Source organism: Bos mutus, chromosome 1 (genome assembly GCF_027580195.1).
Source record: "Bos mutus isolate GX-2022 chromosome 1, NWIPB_WYAK_1.1, whole genome shotgun sequence".
Lineage (NCBI taxonomy): Eukaryota > Metazoa > Chordata > Mammalia > Artiodactyla > Bovidae > Bos > Bos mutus.
In genome coordinates, this window is record NC_091617.1 from 81,339,949 (window position 1) to 81,356,683 (window position 16,735).

Sequence of the window (16,735 nt, forward strand, 5' to 3'; positions counted from 1 at the left end):
AGGCTGATTTAATATCAATAAAATTTATGACAAAAACAGAATAAGGGAGAAAATTTTAGCATACTAGAAATAGAAGACTTCCACAAAAATCTTTATACTAAACATTGTATGTCAGAAATAAAATTTTAACCATATTATTAACATTAGTGTTTTGCTAAAATATATGAAGTTGTGACAATAAATCTAACAGTAGATGAATCTACAGAGGAAATTATAAAACACTCCAGAAAGATACTGAACAGACAGTTACACCATATGGTCATAAGGTAGAAGCCTCATAATGTAAAGATGTCAGATTAAAAAAGATTCAAAGATTCAATGCAATCCCTGTCAAAATTATAAGGTTAGGAACTTGACAAGTTGATTCTAAAAGGTATTTGGAACTAAGCAGCCAATATTCTTTTAAAAATATGAAGACTTATTATAAAACAACAATATTTCAAGTAGTGACTTCAAGACCAATCAAACAGAACAAGACCCAGAAAAAGACAAAACACAGAGATTCTTGACATCTCATGATAAGGTGGCACTGTTGAGCAGTGTGTAAAGGTAATCTTTTAAAATAACTATTGCTAGGACACAGATCAATGGAACAGCAAAGAAAGCCCAGAAATAAACCCAAACCCACACTAACGGTCATTTATCTATGACAAGGCAAGAATACACAGTGGAGAAAAGACAGCCTCTTAAATAACTGGTGCTGGGCAAACTGGACAGCTACATGTAAGAGAATGAAAACAGACCATTCTCTAACACCATATACAAAATAAACTCAAAATGGACTAAAGACCTAAATGTAAAAGCAGGTACTGTAAAACTCCTATAGGAAAACTTAGGCAGAACACTCTGATATAAATCATAACAATATTTTTTTGGATCCATCTCCTAGAGTATTGAAAACAAAAGCAAAAATAAGCAAATGGGACCCAATCAAACTTACAAGCTTTTGTAGAGCAAAGGAAAACATAAACAAAATAAAAAGATAGCCTTCAGAATGGGAAAGAATATTTGCAAACAATACAACCAATAAGGGATTGATTTCCAAAATATACAAACAGCTCCTACAGCACACACACACAAAATCCAATCAATAAATAGGCAGGAGATCTAAACACATTTCTCCATTTCTCAAAAAGATGGCCAATAGGCACATGAAAACATGCTCAACATTGCTGTTAGAAAAATGCAAATCAAAACTAAAATGAGGTATTACCTCACATGGATCAGAAAGGCCATCATCAGAAAGTCTACAAATAGTAAATACTGGAAAAGGTGTGGATAAAAGGGAACCCTCCTATACTGTTGGTGGGAATGTAAACCGGTTTAGTCAATATGGAAAATGGAGGTTCCTCAAAAAAACAAAATTAGAACTATCATATGATCCAGCAATCCCACTCCTGAGCATATGTCTACCTAGAAAACATAAAAACTTTAAATCAAAAAGATACATGCATTCCAGTGTTCATAGCAGCACTATTTACAACAGTCAAGACATGGAAGCAACCTAAATGTGTACAGACAGATGACTGGATAAAGAAGATGTGGTATATGATGGAATATTACTTAGCCATTAAAAAGAATGAAATAATGGTATCTGCAGCAACATGGATGGACCTAGAGATTATCACACTAAATGAAATCAGACAGAGAAAGATAAATAACCATATGATATCACTTACATGTGGAATCTAAAAAAAAAAATGATCCAAAGGAATTTATTTACAAAACAGAAGTAAGACTCACATACACAGAAAACAAACTTACAGAAACCAAAAGGGAAAGCGGGGAGGGATCAATTAGGGATTTTGGATAAACAGATACACACTACTATATAAAAGGTAGATAAATAATGAGGACCTACTATACAGCACAGGGGACTATATTCAATATATATCTGGTAATAACCTATAATGGAAAAGAATATGAAATGGAAAATATATATATATACAACTGAATCACTTTGCTGTATACCTGAAACATTGTAAATCAACTATACTTCAATTTTTAAAAAGGGGGAAAGATTCAAAAATGGAAAAAAATTGTTCCTGAGAGAACTAGGTATCCATATTTTAAAAAAAATTAATTAATCCCCACTTCAAACCCTATACAAAAACTGCTTTTAGGTGGGTCTAAGATTTAAAGTTGAAAAAAGAAACAAGAAAGACAACAATACAGAAGGACTTCAGTACCAAAGAAAAAAAACTGATTATTCTGACTACTTAAAAAAAAAAAACTTTTCTTAAAAAGAACCATAGAAAAAAGCCACGGAATAGAATATACTTGCAATATGTATCACTGAAAATAAGACTAACATCCAGGATTACAAGGAATTCCTTCATGAATGAGTACAAGAGACATTCTAACAGAAAAATGGGCAAAAGACTTGAACAGTGATGTCACAGAAAGAAAATTTAAATGGCCAATAAATATGTATATATCAATCTCAGTAATTAAGGATATGTAAATTTAAAACAAAACGAAATGTCATTATACATCCACTAGACAGACAAAATTTTAAAAGTTCAGCAAGAATACAGAGTCAGTGGAAAATCTCACACAATGCCGGCATCTGCTGACGTTTAAAGTATTTATCCCAGTTAAGTGGCAACTACACACCCCAGAACAGAGATTATCAAATGTTAACATGCATCAAAATCACCAGAGGGGCTTATTAAAATATATTGTTGGGACCTGTCGACAGAGTTTCTGATTCATTAGGCCTGAGGAGAAGACTGAAACAGCATTTCTATCAAGTTCTCAGCTGATGCTGTAATGCTGGACTGGAGATCAAACGGAACCACTGTCCTAGAAAAATGCATGTGGCTGTGTTCAAGATGCATATGTAAGATACCAATAGAATGAACAGAATACTTATAAAATTTAATACTGTACCGTAATAAAAATGAACTGCAGCTACATACAACAAAATATAGAAATTTCTCAAAATATTGAGAAAAAGAGAATAACCTCAGAGTATAACCTCATTTATATAAAGTTCAGCAACAAGCCAAACAAAACATATATTTTTAGGGGTGCAGGCAGATGCAATGACAATATATAAAAGTGTAATAAATTATCAGAAGAACGAAGATAAATACTCATTATCCTTGTTCTTCTGATATTAGTGAGGCAGTGAACCGTGATGAGGAAAGGATACATGGGAACAGTCTAGGGTACTAGCAATAACTATTTCTGGTATGTTGAGTTTTAAATTTTTTATTAAACTGTACTTTTATTTTATGCACTTTTCTCTTTATATTTCAAAATGAAAAGTGTTTTTAAAAATTTCATGAAACATGAATTGTCCATATTGGAAAAACCATCTAAATGAGAGATTCTTTACTGAAATCCACAGACCCAACCTAAGAATGGCTTTTAAGAAATCTGTGGATCCTTAAATAGTGAACAAAATGATGCATCCAAGCACATGTGCAAGACTAGGAAGCACAGGTCCAGATCTTTCATTAGAGTCTCAAATGCAGTCTGTACCTCGCAAAGTGTTAAGAACCACTAATCTATACGCTATGTACGTATACTGTCTGAAAACTTTATTATAAGGACTTTCCCTCTACACACTTAATGTTGATTTTATTTATATTAAAAAAAAGCCACACAAAACCTTCAACAAAAAGTCTACAGATTTCTAATGTGACCTTCAGAAGTACTAAAAAGTTCAAGGTAAAAAATAAATAAATAAAAGGCACAGATGTGGGGAAAATAGTCAGCAGAAATAATTGTTGTGCAGCAAAAATATTTCTTGCTTCACCAGTATGAGTTTTCTGCTGAATAATTTGTTTGTTCATGGATTAATGCATCATGTTTCACATTATGCAGAGAGACACAGCTTCATTTTTGGATGTCTGGAGTCCATGTGCTCAAAGCACGGCATAATGCAGTTGAAATGAAAAGAACAATGAGCCATAATGTAACTATGAAGACTTAAAGGGGATGATGAAAAGAAAAACAATACCAAATGATTAGAAAAAAAATATATAATTCACAGTCAAAGAAGGTTTTCTTGGGTTTTCTTTCTTTCACCAAGACATATTGATCTTGTTGTTAGCAGAAACATGATAAGACTAAATAACATATATGTGTTGTCAATCCAGTAAATGAAAGTGTGGCAATTCCTTCATCCTACTGACTGTAACACTTTTCACATCAGATGTTTTATATTAGATGCTGTTCACATTTCTAATCTAAACTTCATAATCATCAGGAATTAAAAGTATTCACATTACATGCAATGCTTTCTGAAAGGTTCAGAGCTCATCCTTTCTTATCATTTTTCATATGTAAAAAATTTTAAAACATGTTGAATAATCATATCTTTCACTACATCTCTAAACCCATCACCATCTCCTGATCCTTGCTACAACGAGGAAGAAACAAACTTTGTAGATGTAAATGTTATTTACAAAACTAGAACTACCTCAGCATCCTTCATTACTATTTCTTTTTCTCAATAATTAGAGGACTAAAAAATCAGAAGAGATTCCAACAGCTCTCTAACTCTGTTGGTTTCTGAGGAATATTGTATGTTTTGAACCTAAGAAAACTAAAGTGAGGAGTGATTTCTGGGCCCTTTTTCAGAATGCATTTTGATGCCATCCTCATCACACACATAATCAGTTCAGTTCAGTTGCACAGTCATGTCTGACTCTTTGCGACCCCATGGACTGCAGCACACCAGGCTTCCCTATCTTTCACCAACTCCCAGAGCTTACCCAAACTCATGTCCATCAAGTCGGTGATGCCACTCAACCATCTCATTCTCTGTTGTCCCTTCTGCTCCTGCCTTGATTCTTTCCCTGCTCAGGGCCTTTTCAAATGAGTCAGTTCTGCACATCAGGAGGCCAAAGTATTGGAGTTTCAGCTTCGACATCAGTCCTTCCAATGAATATTCAGGACTGATTTCCTTCAGGATTGACTGGTTGGATCTCCTTGCAATCCAACCAAGGGACCCTCAAGAGTCTTCTCCAACACCACAGTTCAAAAGCATCAGTTCTTCAGTGCTCAGCTTTCTTTATAGTCCAACTCTCACAGCCATACATGACTACTGAAAAACCATAGCCTTGACTAGATGGACCTTTATCAGCAAAGTAATGTCTCTGCTTTTTAATATGCTGTTTAGGTTGGTCATAGCTTTTCTTCCAAGGAGCAAGTGTCTTTTAATTTCACAGCTGCAGTCACCATCTGCAGTGATTTTGGAGCCCAAGAAAATAAAGTCTCTCACTGTTTCCACTGTTTCCCTATCTATTTGCCATGAAGTGATGGGACCAGATGCCATGAACTTTGTATTTTGAATGCTGAGTTTTAAGCCAGCTTTTTCACTCTCCTCTTTCACTTTCATCAAGAGGCTCTTTAGTTCTTCCTTTCTGCCATAAGGATGGTGTCATCTGCATATCTGGGGTTATTGATATTTCTCCTGACAATCTTGATTCCAGCTTCTGCTTCATCCAGCAAGGCATTTCGCATGATGTACTCTGCATATAAGTTAAATAAGCAGGGTGACAGTATACAGCCTTGATGTACTCCTTTCCTGATTTGGAAACAGTCTGTCCAATGGACAGACTGGACAATTCCATGTCCAATTCTAACTGTTGCTTCTTGACCTGATACAGATTTCTCAAGAGGCAGGTCAGGTGGTCTGGTATTCCCATCTCTTTCAGAACTTTCCACAGTTTATTGTGATCCACACAGTCAAAGGCTTTGGCATAGTCAATCAAGCAGAAACAGATGTTTTTCTGGAACTCTCTTGCTTTTTCCATGATTCAGCGGATGTTGGCAATTTGATCTCTGGTTCCTCTACTGTTTCTAAAACCAGCTTGAACATCTGGAAGTTCACGGTTCACGTATTACTGAAGCCTGACTTGGAGAACTCTGAGCACTACTTTGCTAGTGTGTGAGATGAGTGCAATTGTGCGGTCATTTGAACATTCTTTGGCATTGCGTTTCTTTGGGATTGGAATGAAAACTGACCTTTTCCATTCCTGTGGCCACTTCTGAGTTTTCCAAATTTGCTGGCATATTGAGTGCAGCATCTTTACAGCAATGTCTTTTAGGATTTGAAATAGCTCAACTGGAATTCCATCACCTCCACTAGCTTTGTTCATGGTGATGCTTCCTAAGGCCCACTTGGCTTCTCATTCCAGAAATGTCTGGCTCTAGGTGAGTGATCACATCATCTTTGTTATCAGTGTCATGAAGATCTTTTTTGTATAGTTTTTCTGTGTATTCTTACCACCTCTTCTTAATATCTTCTGCTTCTGTTAGGTCCATACCATTTCCATCCTTTATTGTGCCCATCTTTGCATGACATGTTCCCTTGGTACCTCTAATTTTCTTGAAGAGATCTCTAGTCTTTCCCATTCTATTATTTTCCTCTATTTCTTTGCACTGATCACTGAGGAAGGCTTTCTTATCTCTCTTTGCTATTCTTTGGAATTCTGCATTCAGATGGGTATATATTTCCTTTTCTCCTTTGCCTTTAGCCTCTTTTCTTTTCTCAGCTATTTGTAAGGCCTCCTCAGACAACCATTTTGCCTTTTTGCATTTCTTTTCCTTGGGGAGGGTCTTGATCACTGCCTCCTGTACGATGTCACGAACCCCCGTCCATAGTTCTTCAGGTACTCCATCAGATCTAATTCCTTGAATCTATTTGTCACTTCCACTTTATAATCGTAAGGAATTTGATTTTAGTCATACCTGAATGGTCCAGTGGTTTTCCCTACTTTCTTCAATCTAAGTCTGAATTTTGCAATAAGGAGTTCATGATCTGAGCCACAGTCAGCTCCCAGTCTTGTTTTTGCTAACTGTACAGAGCTTCTCCATCTTTGGCAGCAAAGAATATAATCATCTGATTTTGATATTGACATTAGTCTCTGTATTTAGGCATCTGAAGCAAATTTTTGGGCCAACCATCTGTTGGCTCAGACAGTAAAGATTTCGCCTGCAATAAAGGAGACCTGGGTTCGATCCCTGGGACAGGAAGATCCCCTGGAGAAGGAAATGGCTACCCACCCCAGTACTCTTACCTGGGAAATCCCATGGACAAAGGAGTTTGACAGGTCCTACTCCATGGGGTCACAAAGAGTCAGACACTGCTGAGCAACTAACAACTAGCAAATATTTTAAAAAGAACTTTTAGTTTCAAAGTCAATTACTGCATTCCTATAAAACAGCATTAATAAACAAAATGAGAATCATCATCCTTTTACATAAGAGAAATACATCCTCTTACATAAGGGAAATACATCAGAGAGAATAACTCGTTGCAGTGATGTTTCTAAAATTCCATCAAGTAACTAAGGGAATGGCTCCTGTCACATAATAGGGGAAAAGATCAATAGTAGTCTCAGAATTCCTCAGAACATTGTGAAAAAACACTAAAATTCCAGTTTGTGAACTAGCTGATTTAACATGAGTTATTTTCAGAAGTCATGACATAATAAGCTGTATACAGCATGGGTTTTCCACAAATGTGAGGTGGAATAAATTATCTGAAAAAGATGTTAACCCTCAAGCAAATCAACTTAATAATATATCTCCCACTACTTAGTTAGCAAAAACTTAATTTGGGAGATATCTATACAAATACGGCAAAGTTTTCAAAATTCTACTGAATCAGTACCTCAATATGATCCATAGCCTTCTGCCATACAGACTGCTTCTCCTCCACACTGTATCCAGGAATGGATAAGATATTGTGAATGTAGTTAAAGACTTCTTCCTGAAAAGCACAAGACAATAAAATTTATTCATTCATTCACTCAAGAATACTTAGTCACTATCTACTATCTCTTGAGAGTCCCTTGGCTTGGGAGATCAAACCAGTCAGTCCTAAAGGAAATCAGTCCTGAATATTCATTGGAAGGACTGATGCTGAAATACTCTGGCCACCTGATGCAAAGAACTGAATCACTGCAAAAGACCCTAGGATGGGAAAGACTGAAGTCAGGAGGAGAAGGGAACGACAGAGGATCAGATGGTTGAATGGCATTACCGACTCAATGGACATGAGTTTGAGCAAGCTCCAGGAGTTGATGATGGACAAGAAAGCCTGGCATGCTGCAGTCCATGGAGTCGCAAAGAGTCAGACATGACTGAGTGACTGAACCGATCTGATCTACTATCTGTATCGGTCTTGGTAAATATCTATTATTTAGAGAAGGAAACCATTTTGAGATGGTTAATCGATGGAGTGAAGTGAAAGTCACTCAGTCATATCTGACTCTTTGCCACTCCAAGGACAATATAGTACATGGAATTCTCCAGGCAAGAATACTGGAGTGGGTAGCTGTTCCCTTCTCCAGGGGATCTTCCCAACCCAGGGATCAAACTCAGTCTCCCACACTGCAGGCAGATTCTTTACCAGCTGAGCCACCAGGGAAGTCCAAAAATACTGGAGTGGGTAGCCTACCCCGTCTCCAGTGGATCTTCCCGACCCAGGCATCAAACTGGGGTCTCTTGCATTGCAGGCAGATTCTTTATCAGCTGAGTTACCAGGGAAGCCCCTTAACTAATGGAAGACTGACTTAAAAGAGAAAGAGTAACTGTTTAGGGTACATTCTTAGAAGTTGCAAATGTGTTCCAATTAATTTCAGTCTCGATTTCATTAACCCAGAGTGAATATTATTCTTTTGCTTTGGTGGTCCCTGTCCACATTGTTAGTTTGACATCAAATCTGTCTTGCCCTTGTCCATTATGCTCCACTTACACTGATCTTTGCTTCATTTATATGATCCCTATTCAGTTTCTTGAACAAGTCAAAAAATTTTCCCACCTCAGGATCTTTGCGTATACTGTTCCCTACCCTGGAACATTTTTTCTATGGGCTCCTTGCTTGACTAGCTTCTTCTCAAATTCCAAAACTCAGTTTATATGGCATTTTATCTGAGATTCCTTCCCTGGCTGCTCTGTATAAGTTCGTTCCCCCATTATTTACTCCTGTGGGAACCAGTTTCTCTAACGCTCATCACAATTTGCAATTACATATTTGGTTTTCTTACTGTCAGTCTCCATCAATAAACTCTAAGTTATAAAATTACAGGAACTATGTATCTGTTTAAATTATCAATATACACTTGAGTTAATAACAGGCAGTCAATAAACAGCTGTTGAATAATGAAGAAACATATGTCCAAATATTTCTACTGAATAATTACTTCTACTTGATAAGGTGAGGGAGGAAACTGCGTAAGAAAAAAGGTAAAGTGGTCTCTTAACTCACCTCTCGTAGTGGGTCACGTAAGTAGCAATCAATAATTTTGTCATATTGGTGTTCTTGTTCATACATAAATTCACAAATTTGGTAGCTAGAACATAAGAGGAAAAACTTCAGTGTACCAAACAGGCAGGTGGTTATCAACTTACTGTTTTAAGACATTTGTTCAGGCATAGGTGTTAGAATTAAGGAAAATGAATACAGTAGATGTGATTTCTACTGTTAAATCAAGTTATCGTATCTAAGGAATATGAGTATCTGCCATTCCTTTGAATACAGGTTTTAAAATGCTGCTGAATACTATGTTTATAAGAAATTTCAAAGATGTGCATAAAATAAATGTTAAAGCAACAATATATCATATTAAAAATAGTTAATGCATTAGAAACTAATACAATCAATAATATGAAGTTTCCCTGTTCAGAATTAAACATGTCAAATGAAATATTTAACAAACTAGATAAACAATAGTGCTAACATGCTGCATCTGTTTTCTATGTTAAATTCTGCATTGTTTACAATATAAATGTAAGGTAACTGCCAAAAATCTTAAAAATATCCTGGAAATTTTAAGTAAAAAAAACCAATAAGACTGATATTTCATTTTTACACTAAAACAAATGAACAAGAACTTCAAATTTACTTGCTATTAATTTCTGCAAACTAAACTAACTTCTAGACTTGAAAGGCAAAAACTTTTGCATTTAGGTTTTTTAAAATTATTACATGCATAGCTTTTCTTAATTAAAAAAAATGGCAATGCATCAGTCAACCAGGCTTCAAGTTAGAGAAGTAATACTTTAGTAGTTCTATGGGAACTGATATATGGCTTCAATACAACTTACAATTCTGCTTTCTCTGCCATACGGATGAGTCGACTCTCTTCAAACTGAACTATGCCTCCAGCCTGCAGCAATTCTAAAAGGACCTGAATATTTAAAATAAATGAGTAAAGACACTTTGGAATCTACTTTTATTGATTAGCTCTTCAGGAGTCCTTTCAGCCACATAATCATACGACCCTTATGGAAGAAAGTGAAGAACTAAAGAGCCTCTTGATGAAAGTGAAAGAGGAGAGTGAAAAAATTGTCTTAAAGCTCAACATTCAGAAAACTAAGGTCATGGCATCCGATCCCATCACTTTATGGCAAATAGATGGAGAAACAGTGGAAACAGTGGCAGACTTTATTTTGGGGGGCTCCAAAATCACTGCAGATGGTGACTGTGTCCATGAAATTAAAAGCCGCTTACTCCTTAGAAGAAAAGTTATGACCAACCTAGACAGCATATTCAAAAGCAGAGACATTACTTTGCAACAAAGGTCCATCTAGTCAAAGCTACGGTTTTTCCAGTAGTCATGTATGGATGTGAGTGTTGGACTATAAAGAAAGCTGAGTGCCCAAGAATTGATGCTTTTGAACTGTGCTGTTGGAGAAGACTCTTGACAGCCCCTTGGACTGCAAGGAGATCCAACCAGTCCATCCTAAAGGAGATCAGTCCTGGGTGTTCACTGGAAGGACTGATGCTGAAGCTGAAACTCCAATACTCTGGCCACCTGATGGGAAGAGCTGACTCATTTGAAAAGACCCTGGTGCTGGGAAAGATTGAAGGCAGGAGGAGAAGGGGATGACAGAGGATGAGATGGTTGGATGGCATCACCGACTCAATGGACATGAGTTTGGTTAATCTCCGGGAGTTGGTGATGGACACGTAGGCCTGGCGTGCTGCAGTCCATGGAGTCACAAAGAGTCAGACGCAACTGAGTAACTGAACTGAACTGAAGCAGCTGAATAAAAAATTAACCTTTACCAAACTAAGTATCTAAATATATGACCAGGCTATGAGACATATTTTAAAATAAATCTCAAAATATAACACAATCACTACTTAATCATTAGAGCAGTATCAGAAAGCTCTCTCCTATATTTAAGTTCAAGATCCAGGGTAACATGCCCTTTCTCAGAACTCCAGGACGCCATTTAACAAAACATTTTTCAAACACAGGAAATTACTTCCAAATTAATTTTTTTACAAAGGCAGAAAGAAATAAAACCTAGCCTACCTTTACACTTCAGAACTCTAATCCATTTTGAGTATTACAATGCACTGCTATATAGGACAATAATGGAGCGAACATATCTGCTGAAAACCTCAGTTTGAAATAACATGATCAACTGCCAGTGCTGGAGAGAGTCTGAACCAACTTATGGGAGTTGAAGCTAACTGTCAGCTTTCTAGGAATTTTTAAGCTGGCTGTTAAATACAGGCATTGTTAAAAATAAAATTATATAAACTTACGATTAAATAAAAACAAAGGTAATACCCAAACTCACCACTTCCTAAGTATTTTACTGTGTATGCTCTCTAGGTTAGAGACTGTAGCCTTAATGCATGGTGGGCTTCCCTGATGGCTCAAACGGTAAAGAATGTGCCTGCAACGCAGGAGACCCAGGTTCAATCCCTGAGTCAGGAAGATCCCCTGGAGTAATAAACGGCAATCCACTCCAGTATTCTTGCCTGGAGAATTCCATGGAGAGAGGAGCCTGGGCGGCTACAGTCCATGGGGTCACAAAGAGTCAGACACAACTGAACGATTAACACTTTCACTTTATCTGTACGGTGGAAATATTATGTAAGGGTGTGTTATGGTACATCACTCCCCAACTTCATGTGCAATGTGATATCACGCTGGAAGGTTGAAATCAGCCACGATGGGAATACTTACACCATGGAAATTAATAAATGCTATAAATCAGGGCTTGTTACATTTTTAAAGGATTATAAAATAAAGAGTATGTGACAGAGACTATATATGACCCACAAAACCTAAAATATTTACTCTCTGGCCCTTTACAGAAAAACTATGACAATTTCTGGCTAAGATATTGATGGAGATAAAGTTAATAAGAGAATCAAACTTAAAAGTCTGTTTGTTGGAGTCATTATACTGAAAATAGCACAAAAAAATTAAGGAATCATTTTTCCAATATTAGAAAACTGTTATCCAATTCAGCAAAGAAGTCACAACACTGATCAATGAGTGAAGTTCTGACATGCTTTCATTACTGCACTTTCATCTTATTCATTTTAATAAATGAAAGTATCAATCAACATTCACATCAGTACAAAATTTTGATATAAGAAAAACAGCTTAAGAGAAAGACTGCTGGATGAGAAGGGAAGGAACCGAGCTCTGACTTTACTGATGACCTTGAGCAATTTGCGTCATCAGTTTTCTACTTTCTAAAATGAGTGAGGGAAAAAAATCCCCAGGTAATCCCAAAAAGGATTCCCAATAACAGATTACTAACTATGATTACTTTTAAAGGTTTGGCTTTTACATTTAGGTTTAGTTTTTATTTCTGTTTTATTTAGTAATTAACATAAGAAGTTTTTATCATTTTATATATAGCAACACCATGCATAACATGATTCACTTTTCCTGCCAATAGAGAAATAGGGGCAAAATGAGGGACCCACATTACTGTTTGTATTCAGTATAATTTAAGAGACAATCAAAATTTTAGCAGCTGTTCTCTTTCCTAAGATAGTCTGCAGCAGTCATGGGGCCACAGCTGTGCAGAGAAAGGGTTCACTGTTGCGTTCCTATGTTCTTTATCTGAGTCTCAACCTCCGGCTGGGAATATATTACCATAAAAAAAAATCAGCATTGGTCCAGAAGTACTTAATTTTTGTAGCTTACTTATCTGACAAAATCTTGTCATCAGTTATAAACAGACTGTCTTAGTGTTCACAATTAGAGTGGCTAAGCTTTTAAGAAATCCTACTCCTAGAAAGCACCCTCAAGCAAGTGGCTAAACAGAAAGAAGTGGTGATCAGTTTTTTCTCACAGTGATTAGTGGAGGGATAGACAGATTCATGGTGTAGAGTTCTGACAAAACATGGGCCACTGGAGAAGGGAATGGCAAACCACTTCAGTATTCTTGCCTTGAGAAACCCATGAATAGTATGAGAAGGCAAAAAGATAGGACACTGAAAGATGAACTCCCCAGGTCAGTAGGTGCCCAATATGCTACAGGAGGTCAGTGGAGAAATAACTCCAGAAAGAATGAAGACACGGAGCCAAAGAAAAAACAAAACCCACTTGTGGATATGACTGGTGATAGAAGCAAAGTCTGATGCTGTAAAGAGAAATATTTCATAGGCACCTGGAATGTTAAGTTCATGAATCAAAAGCAAATTGGAAGTGGTCAAACCTGGGGATGGCAAGAGTGAATGTCGACATTTTAGCAATCAGTGAATTAAAATGGACTGGAATGGGTGAATATAACTCAGATGACCATTATATCTACTATGTGGGCAAGAATCCCTTAGAAGAAGTGGAGTAGCCATTATAGTAAACAAACTTAGTAAACAAAATGCAGTACTTGGATGGAATCTCAAAAATGACAGAATGATCTCTGTTCATGTCCAAGGCAAACCATTCAATATCACAGTAATCCAAGTCTATACCCTGACCAGTCATGCTGAAGAAGCTGAAGTTGAACGGTTCAGTGAAGACCTACAAGACCTTCTAGAACTAACACCCAAAAAAGATGTCCTTTTCATTATAGGGGTCTGGAACACAAAAGTAGGAAGTCAAGAGATACCTGAAGTAACAGGCAAATTTGGCCTTGGAGTACAAAACAAAGCAGGTCAAAGGCTAACAGAATTTTGCCAAGAGAACACACTGATCATAGCAAACACCCTCTTCCAACAACACAAGAGAAGATTCTACACATGGACATCACCAGATGGTCAATACTGAAATCAGACTGATTATATTCTTTACAGCCAAAGATGGAGAAGCTCTATACAGTCAGGGAAAACAAGACTGGGAGCTGACTGTGGCTCAAATTATGAACTCCTTATTGCAAAATTCAGACTTAGATTGAAGAAAGTAGGGAAACCACTGGACCATTCAGGTATGACCTTAATCAAATCCCTTATAACTATACAGTGGAAGTGACAAATAGATTGAAGGGATTAGATCTGATAGACAGAGTGCCCGAAGAACTATGGACGGAGGTTCATGACAATGTACAGGAGGCAGTGATCAAAACTATCAAGGAAAAGAAATGCAAAAAGGTTGTCTGAGGAGGTCTTACAAATAGCTGAGAAAAGAAGAGAAACTAGAGGCAAAGGAGAAAAGGAAAGAAATATCCATCTGAATGCAGAGTTCCAAAGAATAGCAAGGAAAGATAAGAAAGCCTTTCTCAGTGATCAATGCAAAGAAATAGAGGAAAGCAATAGAATGGGAAAGACTAAAGATCTCTTCAAGAAAATGAGAGATACCAAGGGAACATGTCATGAAAAGATGAGCACAATAAAGGAAGGATGGTATGGACCTAACAGAAGCAGAAGATATTAAGAAGAGGTGGAAAAAATACACAGAAGAACTATACAAAATGATCTTCATGACCCAGATAACCACGATGGTGTGATCACTCACCTAGAGCCAGACATCCTGGAATGTGAGGTCAAGTGGGCCTTAGAAAGCATCACTATGAACAAAGCTAGTGGAGGTGATGGAATTCCAGTTGAGCTATTTCAAATCCTAAAAGACAATGCTGTGAAGGTGCTGCACTTAATATGCCAGCAAATTGGGAAAATTCAGCAGTGGACACAGAACTGGAAAAGGTCAGTTTTCATTCCAATCCCAAAGAAACGCAATGCCAAAGAATGTTCAAATGACCGCACAATTACACTCATCTCACACGCTAGTAAAGTAATGCTCAGAGTTCTCCAAGCCAGACTTCAACAGTACATGAAGTTCCAGATGTTAAAGCTGGATTCAAAAAAGGCAGAGGAGGGATGGTATGGGGAGGGAGGAGGGAGGAGGGTTCAGGATGGGGAACACATGTATACCTGTGGCAGATTCATTTTGATATATAGCAAAACCAATACAATATTGTAAAGTTAAATAAAATTAAATTAAAAAAAAAACAAAGGCAGAGGAACCAGAGATTACATTTTCAACATCTATCCGAGCATTGAAAAAGCAAGAGAGTTCCAGAAAAACATCTATTTCTGCTTTATTGTCTACGCCAAAGCCTTTGACTGTGTGGATCACAATAAACTGTGGAAAATTCTGAGAGAGAAGGGAATACTAGACCACCTGACCTGCCTCTTGAGAAATCTGTATCAGGTCAAGAAGCAACAGTTAGAAATGGATGTGGAACAACAGACTGGTTCTAAATGGGTAAAAGAGTACATCAAGGCTATATACAGTCACCCTGCTTATTTAACTTATATGCAGAGCACATCATGTGAAATGCCAGGCTGGATAAAGCACAAATTGGAATCAGGATTGCCAGGAGACATATCAATAACCTCAGATATGCAGATGACACCACCCTTATGGCAGAAAGCGAAGAAAAGCTAAAGAGCCTCTTGATGAAAGTGAAAGAGGAGAGTGAAAAAGTTGGCTTAAAACTCAACATTCAGAAAACGAAGATCATGGCATCTGGTCCCATCACTTCATGGCAAATAGATGGGGAAACAATGCAAACAGTGAGAAACTATTTTCTTGGGCTCCAAAATCACTGCAGATGGTGACTGGAGCCATGAAATTAAAAGATGCATGCTCCTTGGGAAAAAAAAGCCATGACCAACCTAGACAGCATATTAAAAAGCAGAGGCATTACTTTGCAACAAAGGTCCGTCTAGTCAAAGCTATGGTTTTTCCAGTAGTCATGTATGGATGTGAGAGTTGGACTATAAAGAAAGCTGAGTGCTGAAGAATTGATGCTTTTGAACTGTGTTGGAGAAGATTCTTGAGGGTCCCTTGGACTGCAAGAAGATCCAACCAGTTAGTCCTAAATGAAATCAGTCCTGAATATTCAATGGAAGGACTGACAGTGAAGCTGAAGCTCCAATACTTTGGCCACCTGATGTGAAGAACTAACTCATTGGAAAAGACCCTGATGCTGGGAAAGATTGAAGGCAGGAGGAGAAGGGGACAACAGAGGATGAGATGGTTGGATGGCATCACCGACTTGATGGACATGAGTTTGGGTAAGCTCCGGGAGTTGGCGATGGACAGGGAAGCCTGGTGTGCTGCAGTCCATGGGGTTGCAAAGAGTCAGACACGACTGAGCGACTCAACTGACTGACTGAGACGGACGCCAGTCCCCAGAAATGGTGAGCACTAGTGCAGTGGAACCACAGGGCACTCCCAAAAGCTGAGCGTTCCAATACTCAAGATCTTGAAGTGTTTTTGGTTCATGACCATAGCAACTAGGTATGGTTACTAACTTAATGATGCTGGCAGAAAGGAACATGTAGTAGGTGCCAACTATTGCTCATAAAGGAGAAGGATAAAGTTTTTATTCTCTTTTGATGTCACATTGAACGCAAGACAGGTGCAGTCTGCCTAGAAATTTATTTGTAGTTTGACTGAGGCTCAAACTATAACCGTCCACACTATTTCCTGGTTGCCACTATCTCACATAGTATTAGGGTTAGACACAAGTCTTTCTGCCCTTACACCGTAAGGTCTAGTACAAA

The 16,735-nt window shown here is 37.5% G+C and overlaps 1 protein-coding gene across 2 annotated transcripts in view; it reads right to left on the reverse strand.

The window, feature by feature from the left end:
• The window catches only part of VPS8 (VPS8 subunit of CORVET complex), a 295,718-nt gene that overhangs the window by 142,397 nt on the left and 136,586 nt on the right, over window positions 1-16,735 (reverse strand). For both annotated transcript variants that reach the window (XM_070372173.1, XM_070372165.1), the window contains exons 31-33: window positions 10,072-10,154; window positions 9,233-9,317; window positions 7,634-7,732 (exon numbers count right to left, since the gene is read on the reverse strand). In XM_070372173.1, the coding sequence (XP_070228274.1) occupies window positions 7,634-7,732; window positions 9,233-9,317; window positions 10,072-10,154 (267 nt within the window). The remainder of the gene's footprint in view (window positions 1-7,633; window positions 7,733-9,232; window positions 9,318-10,071; window positions 10,155-16,735) is intronic.